The 27,964-nt window shown below is 42.5% G+C and overlaps 1 protein-coding gene across 1 annotated transcript; it reads right to left on the reverse strand.

The window, feature by feature from the left end:
* Window positions 1-944: 944 nt before the first annotated feature.
* ptp4a2b (protein tyrosine phosphatase 4A2b) lies at window positions 945-27,440 on the reverse strand. The gene is made up of 7 exons (XM_036144984.1): window positions 27,269-27,440; window positions 6,147-6,444; window positions 5,705-5,813; window positions 5,531-5,623; window positions 5,305-5,435; window positions 3,471-3,545; window positions 945-2,251 (listed from the first exon to the last, which is right to left on the reverse strand). Exons 2-7 carry the CDS (start codon window positions 6,149-6,151, stop codon window positions 2,143-2,145), a joined length of 522 nt encoding a protein of 173 aa, XP_036000877.1. The 5' UTR covers window positions 6,152-6,444; window positions 27,269-27,440; the 3' UTR covers window positions 945-2,142.
* Window positions 27,441-27,964: the final 524 nt, after the last annotated feature.

The following is a 27,964-nucleotide window of genomic DNA, read 5'->3' on the forward strand; positions in this document are numbered from 1 at the left end:
CCACGGATGGAAAACATGGCGCGCATTGACATTGGGAGACAAAATCTCTTTCATCCATCCGTGAAGAGGCTTTCTCTCTCGACTTAACTATCAATAACCTTATAGTACTTACAAATACACATCCGGTACAAACGGGAGGCGTCAAAGTGGAACATTTTGATTTTTTTTTTTTGTTCTAGGTCACGGAGGACAAGACAAACTCCTTCCTGAACCCTTGTACCACCAGTTCTATTCCTGGTACGCTGTAACAATCTGTTACTCAACAACAGAGGCCCCGCGACACGTCAACGAGAGTGACGCGTGAATGCAAATTTCACTTTGGGCACAGATTTCATGGTGAATGGCTTTCATTCCATTCAAAGCATGCGTGGTGCGTTCGTAGTTGTGCGACGCCGCTCAAAAGCACAGACTGTTACTGACGGGCCGTCAGTGCTCAGTCAAATATGAGCAAACATTGCCACTTCGATGGTCGGTTTCACGTCAAGTAGTTCATTAATTTGTTCACGATCAATTTCTCCTCCTTTTTTGTATTTTTTACAGCATGCAAAAATAAAAATAAAAAAGGGAGTGTGGGGGGAAGAGTTTAACGGCACTCCCTTTAAAATGGGCGCAGTACCGAAATTTGAACGCCAGAGGGAGCCCTTTGATCTGGCTTCAGCGTTGCATGGAGTCGTGATCCATTTGAGCTTAGTGAGTCATTTCTCAGTACCACGGTGTCCTGTGCCTTCCACGTGGTGGTGAGTCACCCTCCACTGGGGGAAAAGAACACGTTGGACAGCTTCTGAATGACATTCTTCACGAGTAAATACCATCTAAGAGACGCTCGTCACTGAAGGCGAGCATGTCATTATTACGGCCGCAAACATACACTTTGGATTCCACAGCCTTGTTAAACAATAACCTACGGGTATGCTCGAACAGAGAGAAATAAAACCACACCAGCATGCTTTTTATTTCAATTTATTTATCTTTAAAGAACCAATACGAATTGGGGAGGGGCGGATGTCTTCAAAAAATGGGTACAATGGTAAAAAAAAAAAAAAAAAAAAAACTGACCATTTTCATTCTTCTCCACCCCGTCTGTCAGACCAGATCCTGTGCCTCAGTGTGGGAGACCTGAAATCTGCGTTTTATTGTTTGGGAAATCCTTTAGCGCCCCCACACGACCATTTGGTAGAGTGAATGACAGCCGGAGGAGCACAAGCTGGAGCAGCTCTTACTTCCTGTCTGCAACGTTTGCGTATATGCAAGTGTGTGTTGTGTGTTGTGTGTGTGGGATGCTCAGCAGGTTCTGGTGGGCTTTATCTGAGGTGGACTAATTATTGCACTCCAACAAGACTTAGAAGGAAAAAAAGAAACATGGCTCTTACATATTTACTTAAAAAATAAAATGGATAACAAAGTGTCCTTGCCCCTGCCAAACTCAACACTAGCACACGTCTCTTGCGAATAAATATGATATATTCAGGCTCGGTGAATCCCCAAACTGAAAGTGACTTGAAGCGAGTGAGGAGCGAAAGAAGAAGAAGAAAAGAAAAAAAAAAACATGAGAACATTACTGCATTTTCAGGTGAACCTTTTGAGTTTTGTGCAAAAACGAAAACACAATCACAATGTGTTTAAAGTTTAGACATGTTTCTTACAAAAAAAAAAAAAAAAAAAAGCCTGATAAGAATGAAAGGAAATAAAAACAGAATCAAACATTTCTTCACCATGTATGTGTAAAAATAAAAATTCACATAATGGAAGGTAATATCCCATGATTACACTTTAAGTAAAAAGAATAAAGACAAGTACAGGATGGACTCGAGTGGGGAAAAAAAAAAAAAAAAAAAAAAAATAGAAATTCTGGCCCGTGGTTTGGTTGAGCTGTAGAACCAGGAGGCAGGCCCATCTGTGTGCTTTGACCTTCGGTTCATTGGTTCGGCTGGTGGACTTCCCCCAAATCTAGTTTCATTTTGTTTGATCGTTCGATTTCTCTCAGATCAATTAACCATGACTCAGTGTTTACAAATCATCACAACAATTACTGATAGCATTCTTTTTTTTTTCTTTTTTTTTGTTTAGTTTTGTTAAAATCTCCTCTTTCTTGGAAGATTCCGAACTCTATGTGCATTAAAAGCGGATGCACAGACAGGCGGCCTACTGCACGCAGCAGTTGTGGCCGTTATCTTTGAACCGCAGACGCATCTTGGGTCTGTATTTCTCGAGGTAAAGAAGCTGTTTGGAGTTGAAGGCTCCACGTCTCTTCCTACAAAAACAAAAATAAAAATAAAAACAGAAGAAAGAAGTTTTAGTTTTCTAAACCAGAAAAGCACACACTCGAATCTCTGAAGGGAATGATTAACTTTTTTTAAGTAATCCACTTCTTTGCTTATTGACCATTTCTAACAGACAAGGGCAGAAAGCAAGACTAACTATGCCTACAACTTTTTAACTAATCTGTACCAGTTAAAACACATGAAAAAGTATGATTTCGCAACCATCCAGGTCTATTTAAAAAAAAGGGACGGTGGGCAAACTTGGGCATTTAAAAAAACAAAAAAAACAACAACAACAAAAAAAAAAATCATCTTTACTACAATATCTTCAAAAAGTAAAAATTATGACTTGTTGAACCTGAAAGTTAACCAGCTTGCAGCTAGCGGTTTATGCTAATGCTATTTTATGACTCAGCCATTCACCATGCTTGCAATGGACCGTGAATCTACACGAGCCAAACATTATTGAACAGGAAACGGAGGTAGGAGGCTGTGCGCTCCCGATGAACATTCTGTGTGAAACCAACATTTAGTATAAAAAGCAAAAAAAAAAAAAAAAACGCAAGTAGGATAAGATAACAGGATGGTTTTAATTTTAGTACAGAATGCTTGGGGAAAAATCCTCTCTACCAGGCTTTTGTTTCCCTCCATTGTGGGATTTGTAATATAGGTATGGCACCATAATAAATAAATAAATAAATAAAATAGCTAAATTCATTTTTGTCCTAGTATGGAAACTATAGCCAAAGAACTATTATTGCAGGCATGCAATCAAAATTGCATGCCTGCTTTTGAGCATCAGGAACTACTGATTGGAAATGCTTTAGATTTTGCATCTCAGAACATGTTTCATGTAGGAAGATCATTGGTGGCACACCACCTCCGGCCTCCATTTCCTGTGTAAATAATTAATGGCTTCTTCTCCAGATGCCCAGGCTGATCCCAGACTAGTCCCCGACTGTTAAAAAGTTCCTTAAATAAAGTATTTGTGTAAGTCGCTGTGACCTTTTCGAGACTTTAGGCGTTATAGGACGGCTGAGGTCAGCTTTGTTGGTGACAACCCATCGGCTTCAGCCTCTACAACCAGGTAAGCTGGGTTTACAACAAATTAAGCTACAAATATACTTATCCATTGGCAGTAAACTCAGTCCGAAAAAACAGAACTATTCCTTTAAGTCTCTAAAGCACAAAGGTAAGACAAGTACTCACTGCCTTATGAACTGCACGGCATCTTCATACTTCATTCCTCCCTCAATGAGGGCTAAGGCCACCAAGACGGGAGCTCTGAAAGGTAAAGGAATCCAACAGACTGGTTAAAGCAAGAACAGGGAGAACAGGAGGTGAAATACCAACGTTCATAGGGCTCCTTGGTAATAAGGGGGTGAGGGGGGTAAACCTGGGAAACAGGCCCTGGGAAATCTACAGGAGTGTCCAAGTTCACAGGTGCCCTGCTGAGGTGCTGTACTCGCACTCCGTGATAAGTTACAGTAAAAAGTCCGTCTCCGTTCTCACCGGAGGGAGGATGGAATGAGAAAAAGTAAATAAACGCAGCAGCTCCCTGGACCACTTCACAGGTCAGGTATCAGCTGTAACGGAGCATTTCCTTCAGCTACCTTTCTAGCTCACAGACTTTAAAAAAAGAGGAGCCGTGTATGAGAAAATAATAAAAATAAATGCGATAAAGAGGGTTCAGGTGAGAAGGCATCCGCCCCCAGACAAGTTCGCCGCATAAACGTCTGCAAAAACAAAGAAAAAGACTGGCGGTGGATGGAGAAAACACCAGTCTAAACAATACTTGGAAAAAGAAAACCTCTGGAATGTTGCAGCGGTGCGACGAAGCCCATGAAGCTACAGAGAGCTGCTGGGCTGACTGAGGAGCTGCGGTCACAGAAGACACTTTGGCACTGGCTCGCTTGCACCTAGCGCTTCTGCCTGCATTGTTTTCACACTCGTCATATTCAACACGACTTTCCTGCAACTCCCCGTCGCGCCGAGGCGTGATTACACCAGGGCATAACTTCACATTAGCCGCGCAACCTCATTTAAATGACAAGATCGCATGAGTGTGCCTCGTTTTGTAGTCGCGAGGACAGAACCGAGTGTTGTAACTAATGATTATCTAATCAGTTGACTTTATTTACAAAATCCTGAGGGAACAGGAGGAGAAACAACAGTTCAAGTTACAAGATGAAACTCGGCACAGGGACAAAGGACAGTCTGTGTCATGTCTAGGGAAGAACAGGTGGTGAAGGGACGGGTGGAGGGTGAGAGGGTGGCTTGACGGGGAGATAAGAGGGGGAAAAAAAAAAAAAAAAAAAGACTTTTCAGACACTTGACTCTGTGCTTGGTGTAGCACAGTGCGTGAACTCTGTGACCCCATCTAGCTGGAGTCACTGTTTTACAAGGGATGAAATCCAGCCTCGTCTGACGAGAGCAGTTGATGCTACTCTGAGATACCCTCGGTTTCTTTTCTTTCTACATGCAGGGGAATGAGGGATCCAGAAACGGACAGAATCGTCATTTAGACTCAAGTTGCACCGAAACTCTCAAGCATTATTGGGAAATGTTACGCCTCGGAACACCACATGGTAGTGAGGGGAGGGTGAAATGAGATAAAAAAAAATTATATTCGTGCTATGGCTTTGTATTATGCTGCCTTTACCCAGAAAATGGCCTAGTCAAAGCCCAAACCTAAATCCAATTGGCATTCTGAGACAAGATCTGATAACCAACATTCGCAGTTTCTCTACATCCAATCCCAGTTTAAGCTAAAATTGACCAAAAACATGCAAAGCTAATAGAAACACGACCAAAAAGTACTTTGTAAAACCACTTTTCAAAGCGATTATGGCTCAGAGTAAAGCCTCAAGAGTGCAGAACACAAACACACACCACACTTTTCATATTATTAAACATTTCACCAACTATATTCTCTTTTGACAACCTTTTTTAGTATAGAACGCATGACTTTAATTCATGGCCAAAAGAAACTGAGTCCAACTTATTTTTTGCACAAAAACTTGAATGAGTAAAACACGCATACCTGCCCAGGCCTGCCACACAGTGCACAGCGACGCAGCAGCCAGGTTGCTCTCGGAACTTTGTATTAAGCAGCTTGAGCCAGTCGTCCACGATCTGCGTTGGAGGAGGGGCGCCATCGTCGAAGGGCCAGTCCTGCAGTGAGGAGAAGAAAAAAAAAAGGCCGCGATGAGAATTAATCAACATGAAAAGCAGAGGGCAGAGAGGCAAACCTGTGAAGAGATGCTCACCAAGACTTGGATGCCCTCTTTTTCCACTGGAGCCTTATCGTAGGTGGCGTCACAAACTCTCACCAGCGTGTCCACCTCGAACTTTTTCAGTTCCTGACAGACAGCAAATGATGAGTTTTAGTCAGACGGCTTCGGAGCACACGCGGATACAGTCGACGCGCAGCAAAGCCTCACCTCAGTAAACTTGTTGAGCGTAGCATTGGTGGGATTGTGGGTGATAAGGAACCTCATGGCCTCATGTTTAATCTCGACTGCAGCGGGGCGGTTCATGTTGGCGAGACGGCTTTGAAAAGAACAATTACAATACAATACTCTTATAAAACAAAAAGCGACTTTTGGCTCAGATGTACAGACTTGCTAGGAGGTGTATGTGATCAGGGGAGGGTAGAATAAATAAAAAGGACAAGATGTGAAGAAGAATGGGTCAGGAAAACGACAGGTCTTCAATGTGGGTTGAGTCACACAGAAAAAGAGCAAAAAACAAACAAAAAAAATAGTCCAAAGTATTCTGGGATGTGAAAAAAAATGTAAATTGAAAAACAAACTCAAACAAAAAAAAAAAAAAAAAAAAAAAAAAAATGGATGAAACTATCCAAAAGTCATCCAATGAGTTTACCCCATTCAGGAGAGCTGTTTGTGATTGGCTGTTCAAGGAGAAAGTGGAAAGCAAATCTTTTTCGTATTGGTTGGGATAGGGCGGGGCAGTCAGGCCAAGGACTACGCAATATCCCAGAGGGGGGGCCTTTTGGAAGAGTCAGCAGTTCCTAATGTGCTGGCAGTCAGGGGGGCTTCTGGGTAGCGTAGTCCCTCGGGGGGCGGCCGATTCACTTCTCCGCTGAGGTGAGGTGCTGTGCCTGGCAGAATTCTCCGGTCACACACGCCATATAGGTACGGCTGAAGTCGACACAGAAAGCCTGTGGAGAGAGGAGGAGGGGATATTTGAATTGCTAGACTACATTTAGACATCGTACGTTTGGCTTATTTAAAAAACAGACGCGTTTACACTAAAAATATGCACATTTCTCCCAACAAACCATCATAAAGTTGTTCCGTCAGGTCAATCTGGTCGAACCCCTGACCAGCACAGCAAACACAGCAATTTATTTTTCAGAGTATCAGCACTTTTTAAACTGTGACCCGACGACTGATATTTCACATGTGATGGATGAATTTAGCAAAATAAAGTTGAAAACTGATCATCTTAAGCCCTTTCTGCCCGTTTCAAGTCTGATTCATTCAGCTAAGCAGCACCTGTTTCAGCCATCGTCTGTGGAAAGCTGACTGAATATAGGAAATCCTAATAAATCTGAGGCAAAGTATTAAAAACAGTCATTTATTTCCTCCAAACCAATTTGGAGACCTCTCTTAGTCAACACAAATCTAAAAAAATAATCTGCTCCAGATTACTAAAAGAAAGTGTTTACACAAATAGACTGATGACTAAAATAAATCACACGTCCTTCATGACCCAGACTATGCCCTTAACCTTAATTACACAATTTCTAATGTCATAAGACAGAAAACCATTTAGCCAAGCATCAGTTCTCTCAATTAGAGTGCCCATGATATTTTTACCTGAAGAACAAACCCATTAAATCCTTTCCTCCTCAGACTGCTCGATGCAACACAAACTACCTCGGCCTGAAACGAGTCAGTGACCTGAAACGTGTTTCTTCACCTGTACTCAGCTCTAGGTCAATGTCACCATCGCCAGTTCCAACCTACAGGTTGCCATTATGATCCCCACCTACTTTCATACCGTAGTCCTAATGTAAAGATGCTAAGTTGCTTATGTGAAAAGAAAAGTGTGTAATTTTGAAATTTTGCACATCAGTTTTTCATGTTGGCATTTGAGCACAGAACGATGCTGAATGGCTCATCGTTCAGCAGCGTGCCAAACGGCTAGCTTACAGTTTGTACTTTTGACATCGACTGAAACTTCTTCTCCTGGTACACAAAAAAGAAAAAAAAGAAAAAAGATTTCTCATCCCTACTGCGCATCAAAACAAGTCACGATTGCATTTCTTTGCATGTCAAGCAATGTTTCAACATCCAGCTAAAAGTTGAAAATAAAACTATTTGGACTCTGTTGATTACAGTTTGTTGAGAAATATTGTAACCAGGAAGTAAAAGATGAGTAACTTGTGCACCATCAGTAGGGCTGATAGTCTGATAATAGTGTTTGGTTATTGAAATAGTCCACTAATTTAGCAGTCACATAATCGTTAACTCAAGTTTATAGGCTAAAACAGCCACTTGCTGAAAGAGTCGAGCAGTAATTAAGCTACGACTATAAAAAAAATAAAAGATCAAAATGTCCTCTTTTTATGGCAAAGTTTTAGCTTCACCTGGTTCAAAGTCTGTAAATAAATTCCTATTAAGTATCGTTTGCTGTTAGATTTTTAATCCATTATTCCTTGTTATAGTGTCTACCGTTTTGCCAAACAGTTAGTGATATACTATTGAGGTATGTTAACTAAGAGTTTCTCTTTTTAGATTACTTAAAAATAATCTATATATCAATTACTAAAATAATTAATAGCTGCAGCCCTAATGATGAGCAATATACTCAAGTCCTAAAGGCATTTCCTACTATTCCATTAATTAAATAATTTATGGTCATGTTCAAGGACAACATGGAGGCACGCCTCCACTGTCCCATCCGCACTTCGCTGCGATAACGACGACACTTAAAGAGCAAATCGGGCCATTTCTAGTCGTGTTTAGTGCAACCCTGATGAGGGATTGGTCGTTCTGAATAAAGGACACCTGTCTAAATGCAGAGCAGGCACAGTCTCACCCTTTGTAGGTTACCACACCACCATATCTGACACGTCCAAACATGCAAGGAGGCACTTCCTCCCTCGGTGACAACATATCGATCCAATTACTCAACCCCCATAACATGATGTTTAATCAACAAGTAGCAGAGCTAGACGCATCCCTGGAGGTGAAACATCCCAGCTTTTGTTCTCAGAATAACAATCTTATATCAAGTTAGTTTTGATTTAAGCAATCCTTTCGAAACCAACATTTATTACAAGCCTTAAGAGATCGCTGGCCTGCAGCAGGTTGTTTGAATCAGTAACTTTTCTTTATTTAGCTGTAAAAATTACAACACCGACGGATTCCGACATTCGGTAAATCCACCACCTGACACCCGAGTGGAAACTAATAATATGCTCAGCAGGTCTCTCTCCCTCTCCCTCTCTCTCTCACACACACAGGGCTTCATAAGGATCTGTCCCAGAACAGGTAACGTCTGGTCTGAAACTAGCTAGGGAGCAGTCGGTCAAACTGCTGCCAAGTCCTCCACAGACCAAAGCCAGCAGCCGCAAACTGGCTGGAACCGTCTCGGAGCAACATTAGACGGAGGTGTGAGCAAGGGCAGGGGTGGAGGGAGGGGAGGGAGGGAGGGGTGGAGGCTATCACTGCTAGGTACACAGAGGAGTGGGCGGTGTGAGGCTCAGACTTCAGCACTGTATCGCAGGCCACAGTCACAAGGTAAGGATTAAAAGGGTCGGCAAAGATTCAATAAGCTCCGGCACTCGGGTCCCACACTCCCTCCTCAACTCTTCCAAGAACGACCGGGCTCGCTCCACAGCCGCCGCTGCAGTTTGACTGCGGGAGGCAAACAAATTATAGGAGTGAGCGCACATTTTAACGTGTCTCAACTGAACCGGCTTCCTTTCTAGGTATTGGAAAAAAAAGAAAGGAAAATCAGAAAGAGGTCCAGGAACATAAGGGCATTCTGAAAAACCACAGCAACTTTCCCCGTCTCTCCCTCCACTCCTCCCACCAACCCAACCCGCTATCGCTCATCCTCAGCCGACTACCAACCGCAGAGTTAAAGGGATGCATCCACCCGCTCCAAACTCCCAAACGCTCTTCTTCCCTCCATCTTCTGTACTTGGCAACAGAGCAAGGCCACTCAAAAAACAGCCTTGATTCTTCTTCCCTCCTTTCATTCTGCGTGACGGCCGAGATCCTCTGCGACGCCTTTAATTACCACCCTCTAGCTGCCAGGAACGGAGCAGGAGGGGTTGCACGCAGACAGTGGAAGAATGGAGACTGTAGGGCTTTGAAGGAAACCTTTTGATTTCTCGAGAAACGGAGACAAGTTTCAAAACGGAGGCCGTCGAGCGGTTTTAACGTTTGAAACGCGATATTACAAAGATACAAGAGGAGATGAGAGGGAAAAAATAAATAAAAGAGGGACAGGTTATGCCAGAAGAGAAAGGCTAATAGACTGCGGTGATCAGATGCAGAAATTTGAGTAAATATTGTTTATTTCAAGGATTTAGCAAAAAGCAGAGGTAGAGACAAAAACACAGTGTCAGCTCGGCTATGAATGAATAAAAGGATTGCAGAGTTTTATGAGGGGGGAAGCTGCTACAGAAAAAAAAAAAAAATGCACTCTGCATAGAGAAGTCTGAAAAGGGCAAAGAATTTGTGCTTCCCCTTAATTTTTAGTATAAAAATAAACCGTATTTACCGACACTAGTTGCTGCGACATTTACATGTCTATCTTCCTGCTTTTGAATATCTTAAACGTGAGCAAATGATCAAGAAAAGATACAGTTCCACTGAACTGCCAGGCCTTTGTTCACCCTTAGAATCCCTTCAGAGAACATTTGTCCAGAAATCCCCATAAGTTACTTTTTTTTTCCTGGAAGTACAGTAGAAAATACATAAATAAATGAATTAAATAACCGACTAACTGCACCCTCAATGCAGATACAGAAAATGTCAGATTCTGGGTCTCGAAGGCTTTAAAAAAAAAAGAAGAAAAAAAAAAAAAAGGAGGAAGCGAGCAAATGTTGGCAACATCAGACCAAACCAGCTGCCTGCCGGGCTGTCCTCACAAAACACTGTCGGGAAGGCATGCAAATTATGTTTGAAATTTGCAAACTGGTTCTGTGGCCCTGAACCGCCGCGCTGCTGTAGGAAGAAGGAGGAGCACTTGCACTGTTTGTAGAAGACAGAACATGTTTAACCACACAGGAAACGCGCTGTGATGCATGAATTAGCATCGCGAGCTGTTCAGTGAAAACGAGTCGGCGGTGTTCGAACCTTAGCGAGTGGTACAACTTGTTTATGTTCATGTCAGAATCCAAAAAGCGTTTTTCTTAATGCCCATCCAAATTTTTTTAAATTTTTTTTTAAAAGCTGTTTTGTCTCCAACAGATTGTAACAGAAAAGTTCATTATTCTTGATTCTAAAAACAGAACTGTACCATAAAAGAAACCTATAAAGTCTGTCCATACGCATCTACAATTTTTAACGTCTTCTTCTACTAGAACCCAAAGGCATGTATAAACCAAAAATCATCTTCCTTAAAAAGGAGATTTAATTATTTTTTTCTTTTTATATCTTCCAATAACTGAACCTAAATGCCCAAGACGTCTGAACGCCGCGCACTCAGCTTCATAAAAACTGCAATTAAACGTTGAATACAAGTAGGATTGGTTTGCTTTTGAGACAAGAAAACTAGTGATCCATCTCCTGGATTTAGGGCATGTGTTTACGAATAAAATAAAAAAAAAAAGCCTTTGAATTTTAGGTCCACGAGGCCAAATATATATATTTTCTCTAAATTGGGCAAAAGGTCAGTAGGTACAGGCAGGGGCTCACACTGTGGGCTGCTTTATGCTCTATTCCCACATCACGTGTGCTGCAGACGAAGCCAAACAGTCAGGGTTAACAGTGTGGAATAAAAATAAAAAGCTGACTTTTCCCTGAAATCTCCTTTGGTGACTCAGGAACAAAGGGACCAGAAGGAGACGGTAAACGTGGGTGAGCAGAGAGTTGTGCTAGCTGATAAGAACGGCGGTATCTGAGAACAGAGAGGGACATGCGAACCAAAACATGTGATAAAGAAGCCGAGTAATGGGAATCGGGGCGAGGGTGTTCCACAGCTGCCGACTCCTTCGCTCAGGAGGCTGAAGCTGGAGGGACGAGTATGAAAATTCAACTAAATAACAATTCAATCCAAAGCAGCATTATACCAAAGTTATAACCTTCATGATATCGGCATGAAACAGCTAAACTGGTGACGTTCTCACACATTCAAGGGCGTGGAGGGAGAATTGATAGTGGACGACTTAATTGAAAGCCTTTCGCTTGGTTAAGCACTTCCATGCAACATGACTCCGTAACTAACAAAGACGGCGAGAGCTTCTGTTGACACCCGATCGCAGTCAGGTGATCAATCACCACCATTCCTGCAACAAGCACAACATATACTGATGTAAGTAGTGTAAACAGATAGTCGCCGGCTCGGGCGATGCTTTTGCTACACAGGAGGAGGGCTACTAAAATTAGAACGCGCACACACACACACACCCATATGAGGTTAAATGCCTGGACACACACACACACACACACACACAGAAACTAGTACGACATGATGGCAAAACAGACATTTAGCAAACAGGAATGTCTGAGGCCATCTTTTTTCCCCTCCCCTGCTTGTCAAAGATGTTATATGCATCTCCGTCTGGTGGTTTGAGGTCGTGTGTCTCCTCGTTGATGTTTTGTCTGGAGCCAGACGGGGCAGGACCAGATTATACTGCCTTGAAGCGGCTGGAGGCCTGATTTTCTGTGTCCGATCCCCGTCCATTGGTTGGTGCAGGGGGCATGTATCATAGTGACATTTGGTAGCTCACCTAAATCTGAAAGCAGCAGGATGACTTCCACCCCCAATTAGTTTAAACTTTTTTTAGATTTTGAGCTTTCATAAAAGTATTAATATCAATGTTGACACAAAACTAAGGGCAAACAGGGATGGATGGCGGCTGACGGTCTTTACTACCTGTGCAGACACCATCTGTAGGAATACGATTAGGACAAAGTGTCACAGACATGCTCTGCAAGTGCTAAATAAAAGATAGCCGATACACCAGGAAATGTCGTGGAGTTCAAGAAATTATACCAAGAAAGCTTGCAAGTCTGTGACATTCAAGAAGACGTCTGAAGAGGACATAACAGCGGGTCTGCAACACCCAACCAGACAAAACAGGGAACAAAAGCAAATAAATAAAAGTCTAGATCACATTGGAGCGGCTGATGGGATGGATCGGCGGCTCACCCCCCCGACGGGGGCTGATTCGACCCAAACCTTTACAGCGGCGACGACTAAATCAAACGCTGGAGGAAAGTGTAAGCAAAGTTCAGGGACCTCAATCTGCAGGCCTCTCAAAAGCAGCTTGCTTTTCCATTACCCAGAACCATTAGATCATTGTTTACAGCTGTTCCAACAGAGGCTTCATTTCACTTGAACTCACCTGAACCCTGGAATGACGGCAGATCGTCTTTTCTAAAGAGTGTTTTTGAATCAACATTTCGATGAGTACACTGCGTTTCCCTTTTCCTTTTTACCAGCAAGCACTTGTAAATTTGATCCCAAACAGACTTCAAACTCGGCCTTCGGCTTAGAGTTTAGAGGCGCCCTGCGCAAGTACAGGGGAACTGTCTGGTCAGGGTGGAGATTAACCTGTCGCTGTGAAAGGTTTTAACTAATATTGTGTTTAATAAAAGAAAAGAAAATTGTACATTTGAATTAATGGATAAAAATCAATTTATTGCCCATCCCTGCCTTTAATCCGTTTTCCTGTCATTCCACACGTTTCGATACAAACTGATTCTCAAAGCTACAACTGGTGAATTATAGTGCAACAACCTTTCTATTAATGCACAATTGATGCCCAATTTATATTTCAAAAGGTTATTCCCACAAACAGGATCATTTTAAAAACTGTTCTTGAAGCTGTATTCAGATTATACTGAATTAATGCGCAATTAATGAAGTTAAATAAGAATTTACTTTAAACAGACTTAACAGATGTGCAAGTTATTGCATTACTGATCAGTTTGACGGTTGGCCATTTGTTTTTCCTGAACTCTGATAACCGTAGATTCCTTTTGGTAGGAGTTCACACTTCTGGTATGAATTTTGTGAAGAGCGGTCCAGCTGCAGACCACGGGAGAATCTCCTGTGGAACCACGGGACCGGGAACCCAATCTAAACCAACCAAAACCCGGGACATTGTGGTAGGTTTCTTCTGTGAGCAGAGCTGTTGTCCAGGTAAACTGGAACATGCTTAAATATGAAAATACAGACGACATAACTTCTTTTGGCCTCATGCGTGGGTGTAAGAGCTGGCTGGAGTTTTAGACATGATCAGCACGGTTGTTAACGCCCGTCGCAGGTTTCCAAGACTTAACCAAATACCTTGAAATACCTGTAACATATCTTGCATACATAGCTTGGATTCTCAGTCGAAGGTCATCCACGTTGAAATGAATGGCCTCTTATTTACTTTGTTGTACTTCTGAAATATTGTTCTTGGGTGGAGCAAATGTGACAAACCCAATGCTCAACGTGTTACTTCTGACTCCGTTCCGAGAAATAAAAGAAAGACGTAGGGACAATTGCCCAGCTCAGACGTTCTTTCCACCCGGCCTCCAGCCACTGGAGCACAGATTTGCTTTGCTCATTTGAATAAGAGGCAGGCTTCAGCCCTCCACCATAATCCATAAAAAAAAGCAAACATTATTTCTACAGACTTGAGTAGGAAAATACGCGTTAGACTAGTTTGAGCACAGATTTATCATCAGCACCGTCGGGGAGAGTCAGGCTGTTACGTTGCTTTTACTAAACAATAGTATCTGTTGTACGATGTGGGAAAACCAGCTAGTCTGGAAATAGAATTGTTAAATCCAAATCTCAGATCAACACACTGGTTAAAACATTTAAAAAACGTATCTCAGGTAACTATCAGACTAGCAGATAATATGATGTTGGACATGAAACATGCGTTTAACTCTGAGTTTTATTGAAATCAGGAAGACGGGGCATGGTGCCACTGTAACAACACTACTCATGTAAAAGTTCATTCAGCCTTCTTGCTCTCCACCTTAACGATTTAGGAAAGAGCGCTGGCTCCTGAGCGCCGGCTGATGAATAGTTCTGAACAGAATGGATGAGATTCAGTAGAATGTGTGTGAAGAACACTGGATGCGGACGAGATGAGTGTTTTACGCATTTTTATGAGTCAACTTGGGTCTTTTTTCCCTCTCTCTCTGCTATTTATTGGACATTTTAATGTTTTATTTTGTGGACCGTTTGTTGTGATAGCAGCTTTCCCCTGTCCAGAAATAATTTCTCCCAAGGGAAACCAATAATAAAAAAAAATCTCTTACTGGAAGAAATTGTACAAAGAAGTACAACAAATACATGAGCTTCTGTTAGTTGAACTTATCTTTAAGAGATTTCACTTGCATCACCTACTCATCTCCAGGGCATTGTGTCGGTGAAACTGCTAATGTTTTTAAATTGTGCTGTAGTTTGAATTTTCTTTTTAAACCAAAAGCATCTCAGCAAAGTCTTAGTAACCATTGAAATTACAACTGCCACACAAAAAAAAAAAAAAAAAAAGCTAGTAAACGTTCCTGGAGAAACAAAGGTTTTACATCTTACCATTCCCCACGTTACTAGTGTAACTCTGCAAAATGTCCAACTGCAAAACAAAGTGCCAACATTACAAGTGTGACATACTGGCAACAGCTTATAGTGAAAGACAATGAGAACAATCCAGTCAAGTCTCCTATTCAAAAGAACTGTTAGGTTCTGCCAAAAAAGTTTTTTCTTAAAAATATAAAAAAATAAAACATGCCATGGATTCAAACTGAATGTTGCTGTCAAAGTAGGCCATTTGAGACAGCCTTCAGCAAATGGCAAACACGTAAAGAGGCAATGCACACAAACCCTTCCCCCGTTATTTAACATGCTTGAAAGCATGTAAAAAAAAAAAAAAAAAAAAAAGTCTGAAGTATAATAAGCAACTCTCGTTAAGCCAGTCCTCCCTTTTTAGCTTCACCAGTTTATCTAGTGTAACAAGCACAACAGTCAAATCCCCAGACATGCCTGGACAGGCCAATATTGAAAGATCCGAGGCGTAAATGCAAAATTCAGCCCCGGCGATCCCAGACTGCCTGTTTTGCCTCTCACGACCCGCCCTCTCCTGGGGATTTGCAAACAGCAGGCTGGGCAGAAAGCGATACGTCAGGGCAGTGGATGCTGCGTGACTCCGTGTTTTGTTGACGGAATTCTGCCACTTTTCCAAGAACGGATGTGGGAAGCACCAGTACACGTCCTTTCAGGACGTTTCCTAGAACAGAATCTTTGTTCGGCTAAAAGATAATTAAAGAGAAAAAAAAAAAACATTGCGCAACACTCCACTTCAGCGCTCCCTTTTGTTGTTGTACAGAAAATGAAGCGCACCCCTAAACTTTACATGAGCGTGATTTTATTGCTTCCTAAGCGATGGCTTCCTGAGGGTCTGGTCCGGTACCCTTCACCCCTCTTTCCAAACTTTCGCTACATACCAACGTTTATCGCCATTATGTAACCCTTTAATTTGTTTATAACAAAGTCTATGCCATTACGTATTGGCCGTGTTATTTAATCTTAATATTGCCGTGTTGAGTTGTTTTAATACCGCAGAAGTGTGTCACAGTTTTCCGTTACATCGTACAACTTTTTCCCAAGTGTGATCAATTGAAAAAAAAAAAAAAAAGGTTTCACAATAAACAGGAGGTAAATAATTCTACAAATTCTTACCTAGCATCTACAAGAGCTAAAAGATTAGTAAAGCATAACTCTCAGTATATCCCCAGTACAAAAGACACCAGCAAGAAATGTGAAGAATACGCTTTCACAAACGCTTGCAACCGAAAATATATTCCTTTTACAGCCTCCTGGTGGGTGGGTAGCATTTAACAGAACTCTACAAATAGCTCAAGATGCAGAATGATACACAACACATGCAACACTCCTTCAAGGGGATGCTGAACTATTCCCAGCTCTGTCCACAAGTGGGACTTTCTGCGCCACAGAAAAGCCCTTTGAGAGGAATATTTACCCTACTGTGCAGCATGAAAACAACGGTCAAATTCCTTCCAAGAGCCGGTTATAAAAAAAGACATGGTGCCTGACGCATAACTAAACTAATGTTGGCTTAGTAGTGGAGTTCAGTGTAAATTTAGTAGACTGTACTTTGATGCAAAGGGGTTATACTAGTGTAACAAAAACACTGTATCCATATGTAAAGACTCCTGTTACTGTCCTTTAAGGACGGTTTACTTGGGACTTCCATGAGACGAGACGCCAACACGTCTAGCCGAATAGTTACCTTTGTGTCAGACAAGTCCGGCTCTACTATGAGGAGGCATTACCTCCAGGAAATGATGCCGTTTACCTTCAAACTTAGGCAGCATGCTAAGAATTATACAGCAACGGCGAGGGGGTTTCTGCTTGTCCTAGGATGTTATGGCTCTACTTAGTATCTGGACGCAACACACCCGGAGCTGCATGATGGTAGGAAATCTTGCAATGCTAAATACAGGGATGATTACGATGATATCAGTTGCGGTGTGCCATTTAATTTTCTTTATTCCTCACGTTCTCATCTGTGCTTCCAACACTGTCTCGCCTTTAGCACTGAGGGCAAAGGGATTTGTGTCTGGTGGGATCGTCAGCTGCTGGAAGACCCCAGGGTTTCCGCTAGACGTCAGTGTTTCCCTACCGTTCTACAAGGGGGGCGCCCTGCCCACAAAAGTCACGGCACGCAGTAAATTATTCCCATAAAAAAAAAAAAAAAAAGGTTAAATACAAAAAAAATAAAAACAACTGGACTTCTATTCTGAAGCCATTTCGCTTCCCATCAAAGAAGCTTCCTCACTTGAGATAATTTCTCAATTGAGGAAGCTTCTTTGACAGGAAGCAAAACGTCTTCAGCTTCAGAATAAAAGTCCAGTTTTATTTTTTAACCATTTTTGGATTCGTCGTGACCTGGACGACTGAGAATCTTCCCCGCAGTAAAGTATTATACATCTGTGCTTGTTCTAATTTTATTAAAATTAGCCTTTCTACATAGCTTCAGATGGCACCCTGAGCCTTTTCTGTCTCACGGCTCCCCCATAATAAAGCGGAAAATGAGCCTGAAGACAAGTGCGCACAGAGCTCAATTTTACAAGCGCGCGTACGTGACGTCGCACCATAAACTGCTCGGCAGGAAGAAGTCTTCACAGTTCACATCGAACTGCACCTCGCAAACACCTGGAGTGTCAGGCTCTGAGCCGCGGACTTAAAGGCGGGTGTTTGCTGAGGGAGATGTTAGAGTCTGTCTCAAGAAATGTTGCCAATAAGTGCGCTCAACTATCAAGGTTAGAACCTCGGCGGAGAGTCAGCCTGGTGTCCAGCACAACCAAGTGTGCAGCCGCCTTTAACCGTTTATGCCAAGCTCGTCGTCGCTCCTTTTAAAGAGAAATGCCAATTAATGACCAGCTGTCTGTTGGAAACAAAAATCCACCTTCCTAAGTCCATCTACGAAATAAAACGGCTGCTTTATTCTTGGGAACGCATTTTTGTTGCTAGATAGACCCCATGAATGGATCAGAAACAGATTCTAAATGTAATCAAATTAAAATTGGATAAAGTTACGCTGAAAAATATACTAAACTCTGGGGCTGCCAAACAACCCTCCCCCAGGACAAAAATTCTAGTGTCAACACTACGGCGCTGCCACTCCTTCAGAATGAGTTGTTTTTTTTGTTTTTTTTAAAGGGACATTCAAAGATGTGTAAACTGGAACAAATGAAAATACCTTTACCAGCAACTGAAGTGTAATTTCTAAAACAGGAAGTGATGGAGATCATAAGAAATAATTGTGATTAGTCGACTATTAAAATAATTGTCAGTTGCAGCCCTTACAGAAATGATCTGTACCGTGACACGCGTAATGTTTAGATATTCCTAAGGTTCCTTGTGTGATTATGGTGAATGAAGTGAAGCCAACACCTCCCAATCATATTAGAGAAGGAAACGGGCTGAAGGAGGCAAGTGAAGGAGGGAACAAAGGAGAGGCAGAGCAGGAGGGTGCAGCTTCCTGCTCACCTGCGCAGGCCTCACCTGGGTCATAATCAAAACCATGTTCTACTACAGGCGTGTCATATATAAAACAATAACACCTGGAACATATTAGCCAACTGACGATGCGTTGATATATCTGCAGTATGTTGTGCAGCCTTACAGATAACACCTGAAGTCAATGGTGTTAATGGAAGTGAAGTGCATGGCGGAAGAGCTGGCACAGCAGAGCCATTTCAATAGAAGTTATCAAAACGGTAAATAGGAGGTTACACAACCGACTGATAGTTTGCAAACGCAGCAGACGTTTCATTTTCAGCGCCTCCTCTACTTTTATCACTAGCTTTTGAAAACGGTCTATTTGACTCTTGCAGTTTCTCCAGACAGACATTAGCATGTCTATTTCTAACAGTGCAATATTTAGTAATAAGATCCACCGATTTACTGGTAGCTTAGTACGCTTTTAGAGCGTGCAAACCTTAAAACTGCATACTAACCCGAAAACACCAAAGTCACCAACTTTTAGAGACAGATGTCAGGTTATTTTTGATAATTGCAGCATAAACTAAGGGTTTATGCAAAGCCTTGCCAATTCTATTTGGAGGAAAATGCTGTTAAACAGCACCGGGGTGTTATTAAAAAAAAAAGCCAACTGCTGTGTTTACGTTATGATAAACAGGCATGCTGACTATTGCCTGTTCAGCACAACAGGTTGCTTGTTGTATTCCCAGTGGACAGAAGCTAATCTTCAGCAGGAGTGCTCGTTGTTCTGGCTCTGTGTGTCCCTGCTAAGCTGAGCTACAAGCAGGAGGTGAGCCGACATGAAGCCCCCCCCACCCTCCCCATTTCTATGAAAGGAAACACCCAGGACACATGCACTTGCATGGCACTTATCATATAGCTTTACAGCCCCTGAGTGAGCATAGATAAACAATGTAACGATCAAAGCCCTATGACGGCACTTGGAGGGTGAGCAAAGGGGAGAGAACGGGACTAAGGAGCCCAACAAAGAGGAACCGAAATGGAAAAAACAAACAAACACAGGCAAACCAAGCAAGAAAATGCAAAATAGAACTTCTATCCTTGTTGTTTTTGATAAAAAAATAAAAATTAAAAAAATAAAAAGTAAAAAGTTGAATGACAAATATGACCAAATCGTTTTGAGTCCAAGATGATTTCTGAAAGCACCTGGACTGCGCATCATAGGGGAACCGATCTGGGAATAGACATTAAAAGCGCAATGTTCCAGTAAAAAATGTGCTTTGATCAACTAGCAAATATAAAATGCAAGGCACAAAGAGAGACTAAGATCAACACATAAACATATAAAACATATTCAACATATAAAAGCAGGAACTTTTTGTGCTTTCTGCTGACGGCCTTTATACGAAATCCATTCGAATTGCTGACCGATTACACGCTTCTAAGCAATAAAAGTACGATTGTTACCAGACCTTGCTGCACAACACAATAACAATAATAAAATGCCATTATATTTCTCAAAGTCTGCATTGATCGCCGTCTAGTTGCCATCAGCATAACTATGCTGATGGCATATGGCTGCCACCATGTTGAGAGTCTTCTGTTGAAGTAAGGAAGGATGAGGGTTGTTGGCTCGTCAGCGGGCTGAAAACACATTTGTAGGACAGTGTTTAAGGTACCAGGTAGAAAAAAGATACCAATGATAGGCAGTACAGCAAGATGATTTGGTGTTTTGATGCTGAAGCTGGCATCTGACTCACAGCTTCTCATCAGGACCAGTTCACTGATCCTTTGATCGTTTTTAGCTCTACAACAACAGAGTGGTCAGCTCTGAACTAGAACGGTCTTCACTGAACAGAGATCCTTCAAGAGAATCTTAGAGAAGTCATTTCAACGCTTCTTGGACTAAGGCCCATTTCGTCCGAGATGTGCGTGTAGGACAAAATACCAACATAGGTGACTCAAATCTGAACTACATTACAGTATATTAAACTTTCATTAAAGCTATGATTTATAATAAATAAATAAAACTCAGGGTTTCCGCCAGCGTATTACAAGCCTCGTGGGCCACCAAGCTTTACTCGCACGCATGCGTCGTCTGTTTATTTTAAATGTGTCGATGCTTGAGAGCGACAGAATGGTCTAAATAGCTAACATGCTAGCTGTTTATAGCTGGATGCTGATTCCGTCCACGTTGGCTCCTCCTTCTAGCCGTATGACAACGCACACACTCCTACCAACCCGCCCCCCCCCTCCAGGGAATGGAACGACACCAACACACGCATGCGCTCGCCTCTACAGCCGTCCACCCATACGCTGAGAAAAATAAATAAATCCTGGTGAGGACCCTGATATGCCGTTTATAAATGGTGGGAAACCCTTCTGGATAGGTATACCATGTTGTGTTCTGGTCCACTTCCTTTACTGGCTTCCATGTTTGCAGGCTGTTACTCTTTTGCCAAGATAAAATACTAAATGCTGTGCTCTGTGTTGGCAACCCTGGGAACTCTCATAAGATTGGCTGAGGAACCAGGAAGTAAACGCGGGCTACACTACACTGAAGTAGTGCCGGACTAAACTTCTAGGTTGGAAAGGAGAAAAGCTTCACCGATACGTTGTTGATGGAGAGGAGCGAAATGAGAATGACTTAGGTTGATTTTACAGAAAATATCTCATAGCTCCTTTAAATATTGCATTTTTTATGCAATCCGTGCATTTCTCAACTGAATATGCGGTATCATCAATTAATAATTGATTCCCCCCTCCCCCCTTTTCTGCTAGGATCCTTCTCTTTTGCTTTAAAACTTAACTTCAAAGTAGCATTTCATTCAACTGACATAATCTAGTGCGTCTGTTTTTGCCACTGTCGTGCCCACATTTCAGAATTGTGGGACACAAAAGGCATTTCTATTCTATGTTGAAGTAAAGTCGACATCGTGTTATATCTTGTGAACTGAATGTCTTGTTACCCTATTCTAATTTAACACACATGCAAACCCAAATGTAAAAACTTAAAACAAATAGACTATCTAATGAAGAATGCGCTCTCGGCTCTTTGAAAGCTGCAGCAGACATTATTCCACTGTATGCATCAAAGCATGTCTCCAAACACTCATCTAATTTTTAACTAGACTTAAAACAAAAGGATCGTCAAAGAACACAGTTTGTTCATGCATCATACGGACCATGTTTCAGTTCTATAAGAAGCCAAGTGGTCCGTATTTCTACTTTTCTATAGATAATCATCTTTGCCAAACAGATTGACCTGCAAGTACGACGAAGCTAAAGACTCGCAGCATTGCAATTCCAAAAGGTTCTCCAGCTTTAGTGCTAGAACAGGTTTGTTTGCTGCTTTCAGTTGAAGAATTGCTCCACACAAATTCAGCTTCTTTGACCTTTGAAGGAAAACAAAGAGCTGAAGGCCAAAATCTACTAACATTTTCTGACTTTCTGAAATTAGGGTTAGCCCCTAGTTTTGTCAAACAGCCTCAAGATTTAAGTAAAAAGCACAGGAGGCTTTGGTTTGAGTTAGTCTTACCGTAAAGCATTCTACAAACTCGGTCTCTTCACATGAGTGATTAATGAGAAGCGCTTGTACACACCACCACAGCAGTTCCTGTTTTGCATGTCACAAACCTGTTATTTCTTTTTTTCTCTGGACATTTAGAACGAGCAGATGTTACAGAATGATTATAGGGAACAGGTGAGTTTCAGCAACCAAAGCCGGCAATCAAAGTCCAACGTGTTGCCTGCGGTCGTTTGTGCAAACCATTAACTTAAGTTAGAAAGGAGTATTGCTTCAGAAGGGAAAAGCAATTATTGTTTAATTGCCAGGACAGACGATTCACCCAAATATTGTTGATATGCATGTGATGCGGAGACGAGTCCCTCTGAAACGAGGACGCCGGCGCCTGGCTCAAAACAAAGAGCACCAGCTCTCATGTTTGCCAAGAGGTTTCGGTCCCTCCGCGGCATCAATTCTTCTGACATTTGGAAGCTAGCGCTGCCTTCTGGGAGCTGCGTCAGGAGTCGCCTGTTGCTATATCAACAATTATCTCTGTGGTAGCAACAAGCGCTTCCACGGGGAGTTTCTGATGTTCCTTGTGGAGCCATCTGAACAATGACGGCGTCTTTAAACAGCCACGCAGTTAAGATGAAACAAAAGGGGGACCAGAGACGCAGCATTTAACCTGAATGTTTGACAACTGACGCTTAAACAGAGAAACGTACATCACACACACTGGCAGCCTTCTTAGCAGAGAAATACACTATGGAATTATACAACTAAAGCAGCTAGTTATAAATCCTTTTTTGTACCAAGATTATAGTCATGAAGACCACGCAGGTTTGGAGTCAATCTGGGAGAAGTTGTCAGTCAGTATAAGTGCTTGATAAGCGGCTTAAGAGCGAGAACAAAACAAAAAAACAAACAAAAAAAAAAAACAGCTGCAACATGAAGCAAATTAATGCCTCGGTAATGAGAGGAACGCGGCAAGATTGTTGTTCACATGTGGTCCGCTCCGCCGGCGCCGCTTTTGGAGCACGCCAGATTCTGCAACAGGTTTGGAATCGAACAATAACCAGCTTCATAAAATAAAAATAAAGAAAATACCAAAGCTAATTGCGTAACAGAGGAGCAATAAATGAGAAACGCCACTCCAAAAAGCAGTAGCCAGACAACAACAGTTGAGGTCCAGATCCTACCTGTTGCTATAGTTTCAGCGGGCAGCGTCTACACGAGGCGTTAGTCTGACGGACGGAGCCGACGGGTCCGTGCTTTTGCTTTACCCTGAACGCTGTGGCAGCAGCTGTAAACGAAGACTGCGCCTACCGCGGCACGACTCATTAACCAGCGTGTGGCAAGACAGAAACGACATACGCGGAGTGCTGGTGGCCGCTTTCGCACAATCATACAAGTGGGTTTATTCAGCAGGTCAGGAGTGGACACGGACTCCCTCCTTCCCCAAACAGAACTTTAGCGCACAACGATAACAGCTAATCGAGCCAGAGTTAGTATTTTGCTCTATCCGTCTAAAATAAAAAGGCCAATCAGCTCTGCACAGCCAGTCGGCATTTGAACAGGCCTTCACAGCCCTACCTCTCAGCGCTCGCAGGATCCCCGCGGCTAGACGGGCTTAAAGCCAGCAGGCAACAACACAGGTGGTGTTCTCCCCAGTAACCTGCTTTGATAAGTTCGCATCGTGTTACAGTACACGGGGTTCGCCTTTCACAGTTACGGTAACCAAGGCTGAGGAACCCCCCCCCCCCCCTCCCTCCCTCCCTCCCCCTCCTGCCACATTGCATTTGTACAGAAATAAACACAACACTTTTATCACTGAAAAGCAGAACACGGGCGTCCAGGCCAAATATTCCACATAAGAAAGCGTTTTCTAAGTAAACCATAAGCAGTTTAAAGATGGATCATATAATAATGAACTCGATTTAAAAGGTTATTTTTTTGTCTTCATTTTAAAAGGCCTGAAACAAGAGTTACCTTGACCTTCCCCCACTTTTACACCTTAAGCTAAGTCACTTTACACTGAGGAATGGTGGCCTTTTAACTAGCAAAGATGTTGCCAACTCAGCGTTTTCGTTCGCTCACATCTGTAGCAGAGCACAAGGTTTTCTGGTCAGGGTTGCAGCCCATTGTTCTACAGTGATAACATGTTTGTATGACAGAGGTTACACTCTAAAAAGCCTGGAAGAAATCCCCAGGCCACATGCGCACAGCAGCCCGCCTCACTTCCTTCAACCTAAGATGAGATAACGACACAAAGTCCGACGATATCAGAGGTCTATAAGTGACGCCAACTGGGGTGTTCACTCGAGCTCGCTATTAACTCACTTAACTAAATCATCTTATGCTAAATTATGCTAATTTAGCTCCGGAGTGACTGTTTCTATATTGTGTTTAACAGAACCAATCACTGCCATTATTCCATTTCAAATTAGGGGACAATATGAGCCTTCAATGAAATTACAGTAGGAGAAACTTTAGTAAGAGAAAGGCTGGCGAGCAGTCTCCGAACAAAAACTTCATACTGTGCGGACGGCACTTGCCTTAAGTATTAATTCTTTATCAGAGAAACTTATTATTTGGCCCAGGGCCCTGCAGTGAAAACAGTGAAGGGTTAAAAAAAAAAAAAGAAAACCAAGGTTCCTGCTGTGGAAATGGACATGCGGATGCTTTAATTGGTCCCAGCATGGTTGCCATGAATTAAATGCCATTTAAAGATTCAGAAACGAGACAAATAGTTGTCAGACAAATCGTAACAGAAAGTTTTGAACGGCACACTTTTTGCACATTTAAGCCAACAAAACCAACGCCACCGTCTCTGTGTGAGAAATTGGTTATGCCTCTTTGTGAATATAAAAAAAGAAAAAACTAAGTAAAATTCAGATGCAGCCTAAAAAAAAAAGAAAAGAAAAAAAAAAAGAAGAAAAAGTGGAGGGTGTATTAGGTTCACATGACAAGCTGCATGACGCGGGATTCCCTCCAGCTCAAATACTCGTTCAGGACATCTGTTTCTAAGCACCAACCTTGCGGCGTGGGCCCACATGACCGCCCCGCCCCTCTGACAGCAAGGTGTGCTCTCGAAAAGCCAATTCAAGAACCGCTGCGTCTAGACCGGGGCCGCTTACCTTAAACAGGAACGCCAGCTCAACGGCGGCGTGTTAAAAACATGAGTCACGTATAAAGGTGGCAATACACAGACTGTCAGATATTCTGCTCTTTCATAAAACAAACCTTTGAATCGGTTGCTACAACCAGACACCCCCCCCCCCCAGGACAATTCTTGTGTCAACAAAAGCAGCAAACAAAGCTCTTTATGTCCCAAGTTGCTCTGCCTCGCACTTTGTTGCCGGTACAAGCTAAGTGGGTCACCTTGCTGTGACTCAACTCATAAGCAGGGAATGTATAATTAGCTTACCTGTTACTCATTCACTCATCCAGCCGTGTTGGCGGGCGCGTTTGCAGCGCCTATATCATATCAACTACTCCCTGAAATTTACTACCAGGCTCCGAAACCGGAACCGCCGAGAGGCCGTAAATCAAAAACCAGCGAGGCCTGGGAATTTGCCGGGGCCTTTAGTGTCACAGCTGCTCAAGTCAACTTCCTCCCCCCCACCCCCCCACCCTAACTGCATTTCCTCATTTTGCATCAGCCCACATAGCTAAAATGCTGGGGTGCTTTTTGTTCTCAGAAACCCAGAAAAGGGATCAATTACAGACCTACCTAACCTCGGCAGCAGCTTTTCTATGGCAAACAAACGCAACCAAAAGGGTAAAAACCAGACAGGTGACGACAGGACGACTGCCCGTATAAAGTCGCCAGGGTTTGATCAAGTCGACGTCCGAGTGAGACAGCACGTTACTATCCGTGGTTAGCTGGATCTTCACCGCCGTAGGCCTCGCCGTGTCCTTTAGAAAAATGCTACTCGCTACTGTCGATTCGAGTCTCCACATTAATGGCGTACACAAACTTAGGTTTATGTCGGTACAGTATCAAACTTTTGGTCGGACAAAGCAGTGCCCAACTTGGTGGCCTTAAATCTTAAAAGGAAAAAAAATAACACCTGCATGGCGTTAAAAGGTCATCTACCAGCCTTAAATTAAGTCGAGGCCAAAACATGTCGTCTGTGTGTGTATATATATATATATATATATATATATATATATATATATATATATATATATATATATATATATATATATATATATATATATATATATATATGAAAGCTAAGATCTCACGCAGGATCGGAACAAGGAAGAGTTATGGCAGTGTTGTGCTTTCTTATTTTCCTTTGTAATATCAAGATTTCCACAAATTCGTGTGTGAACTGGGGGCTGGAGAGCATTCAGAAATCACGGGTGGCTGTAACCGTTTTAAACACTATTTGGTACTATTTGAAAAGTCTTTAAAAGCTCTTTGAAAATGGATTTACGTTTACAGCAACATGTACTATGGCTTCGAACACACGGTTCAACGAGGCAATTGGGTCAATATCATTTGTCACACGGGGGGTGGAAACCGGCTAACTAAGTCGCCCGTCTGGGTGCCAAAACTGTCGTACCGAAACTACAGAAATAACAAATAATAAAAATAAAAAAAAAAAGACAATCACAACTTGTTACGAATCAAGACGTCGCAAATGTGCAACTGCGATCAAGCGCCACACTCAAAGCAACTTCTCAAACGCCAACCGAGCCCGGCGTTTGAAGGCGGACTAGATCGCACAACAGGATCCGCTAAGCTGGAGCTGTTTTCGCCAGCTATATGTACCAATATTTTTTATTTAGCATTACCCGTCAATATGTCAGCCTGGGGAAGCCTTAGAATTTCACGGTTACGCTACCGTGACGCCCCACAAAAAAAGGACCAGAGTTTGTCGGCGTTGAGATTGTCGGCGTTCCTTTAGCAAATGGCAGTGGTCACAATAGCGAGCTAGTGCCGCTACATCAGCTAGCACGTTAGCTTCAACTCCGCAATTTGCCGTCACCAGTAGCAACGTCAAACCGGAGAGAGGGGAAAAAAAACTCAATAAGTTCGACTTTTTCCCCAACTGTGTACTTCATAACACCGAGAGAATAAACAGACCAGTTACATTGCCTCGTCTTACCGTGCATTTTGAACAACAAAAGCGGCGACAGCTGTAGCCGTCTACGCTACGGAGCTAGGCTAGCATAGCGGTTCGCCTTGTCAGGCAAGCCCTCATGCAACTTACTTCGTCTGCCATGTATCGCAGAAAGCTTCCTACATTGTAACGTCCAACCTTTAAACGGACACACCGAAGACGGAAAGCCGACGTCGACTACTTACAAGGATCAGGCTGAACATTGAAATCCCGTAACTACCCCGGAGAAAGTGGAGGGAGTGCAGACACCGTTGTCAGGTCGCCTTTTTGTTCCTCTTCAATGTTGCACCCTGAATTCTCGTTGGAAGTCGGGCTCTGCCGGGGGGGAGGCGCTTCACGAGGCGTTTGTTGACCGTAGGAAATGTCCACGACAAGTGATAGGAACGCAATTTTTTTTGCGGCTTGTTATTTGCAAGTAGGCAGAAGTAACTTGTGAGCAAAAGCGAATATCTACCATGCTCTTGTAACGTCATATATTTGCTGGCTGGCAACCAATAAGTTTATTAGTATTTTTTTTATCCTACGTTGTTTTTACCATTAGAATGTGTTTGTTGCGGTCAAACAAACGGGAAAAACCTACACAATGATGCAAACAAAGATGACAGAATCAAATATTTTAAATTCCTTTGTTCTTAGAAAAACAATTAATTTTTTTTACATCAGTCAAATGTTCCGTTATTACGAGCCCACACTGTATTTTTTCAGACTCAAATCAAGACCCTGTACTAATATTGCGTTACGTTTTAACAAACGTATCTGTTATTGCAACATATGGTAAACTATAGCAGCCTATTTGAACATGATTTATGATCAGTCTTTTTTTTTCTGAGAGTTTCAAATTCAATTGTGACTCGTCTTGATTGTGTGAGTTTGAGACAGGA

The sequence above is a fragment of the Fundulus heteroclitus genome, chromosome 13 (assembly GCF_011125445.2).
Source record: "Fundulus heteroclitus isolate FHET01 chromosome 13, MU-UCD_Fhet_4.1, whole genome shotgun sequence".
Lineage (NCBI taxonomy): Eukaryota > Metazoa > Chordata > Actinopteri > Cyprinodontiformes > Fundulidae > Fundulus > Fundulus heteroclitus.

What these genes read in the sequence shown, in the direction of transcription:
- ptp4a2b (XM_036144984.1), bottom strand. An exon ending in CGCTCAACAAGTTTACTGAG is followed by an intron (nt 5,624 to 5,704) that starts GTGAGGCTTTGC and finishes GCTGTCTGTCAG; the next exon opens with GAACTGAAAAAGTTCGAGGT. An exon ending in TGTGTGGCAGGCCTGGGCAG is followed by an intron (nt 3,546 to 5,304) that starts GTATGCGTGTTT and finishes TTTACCTTTCAG; the next exon opens with AGCTCCCGTCTTGGTGGCCT.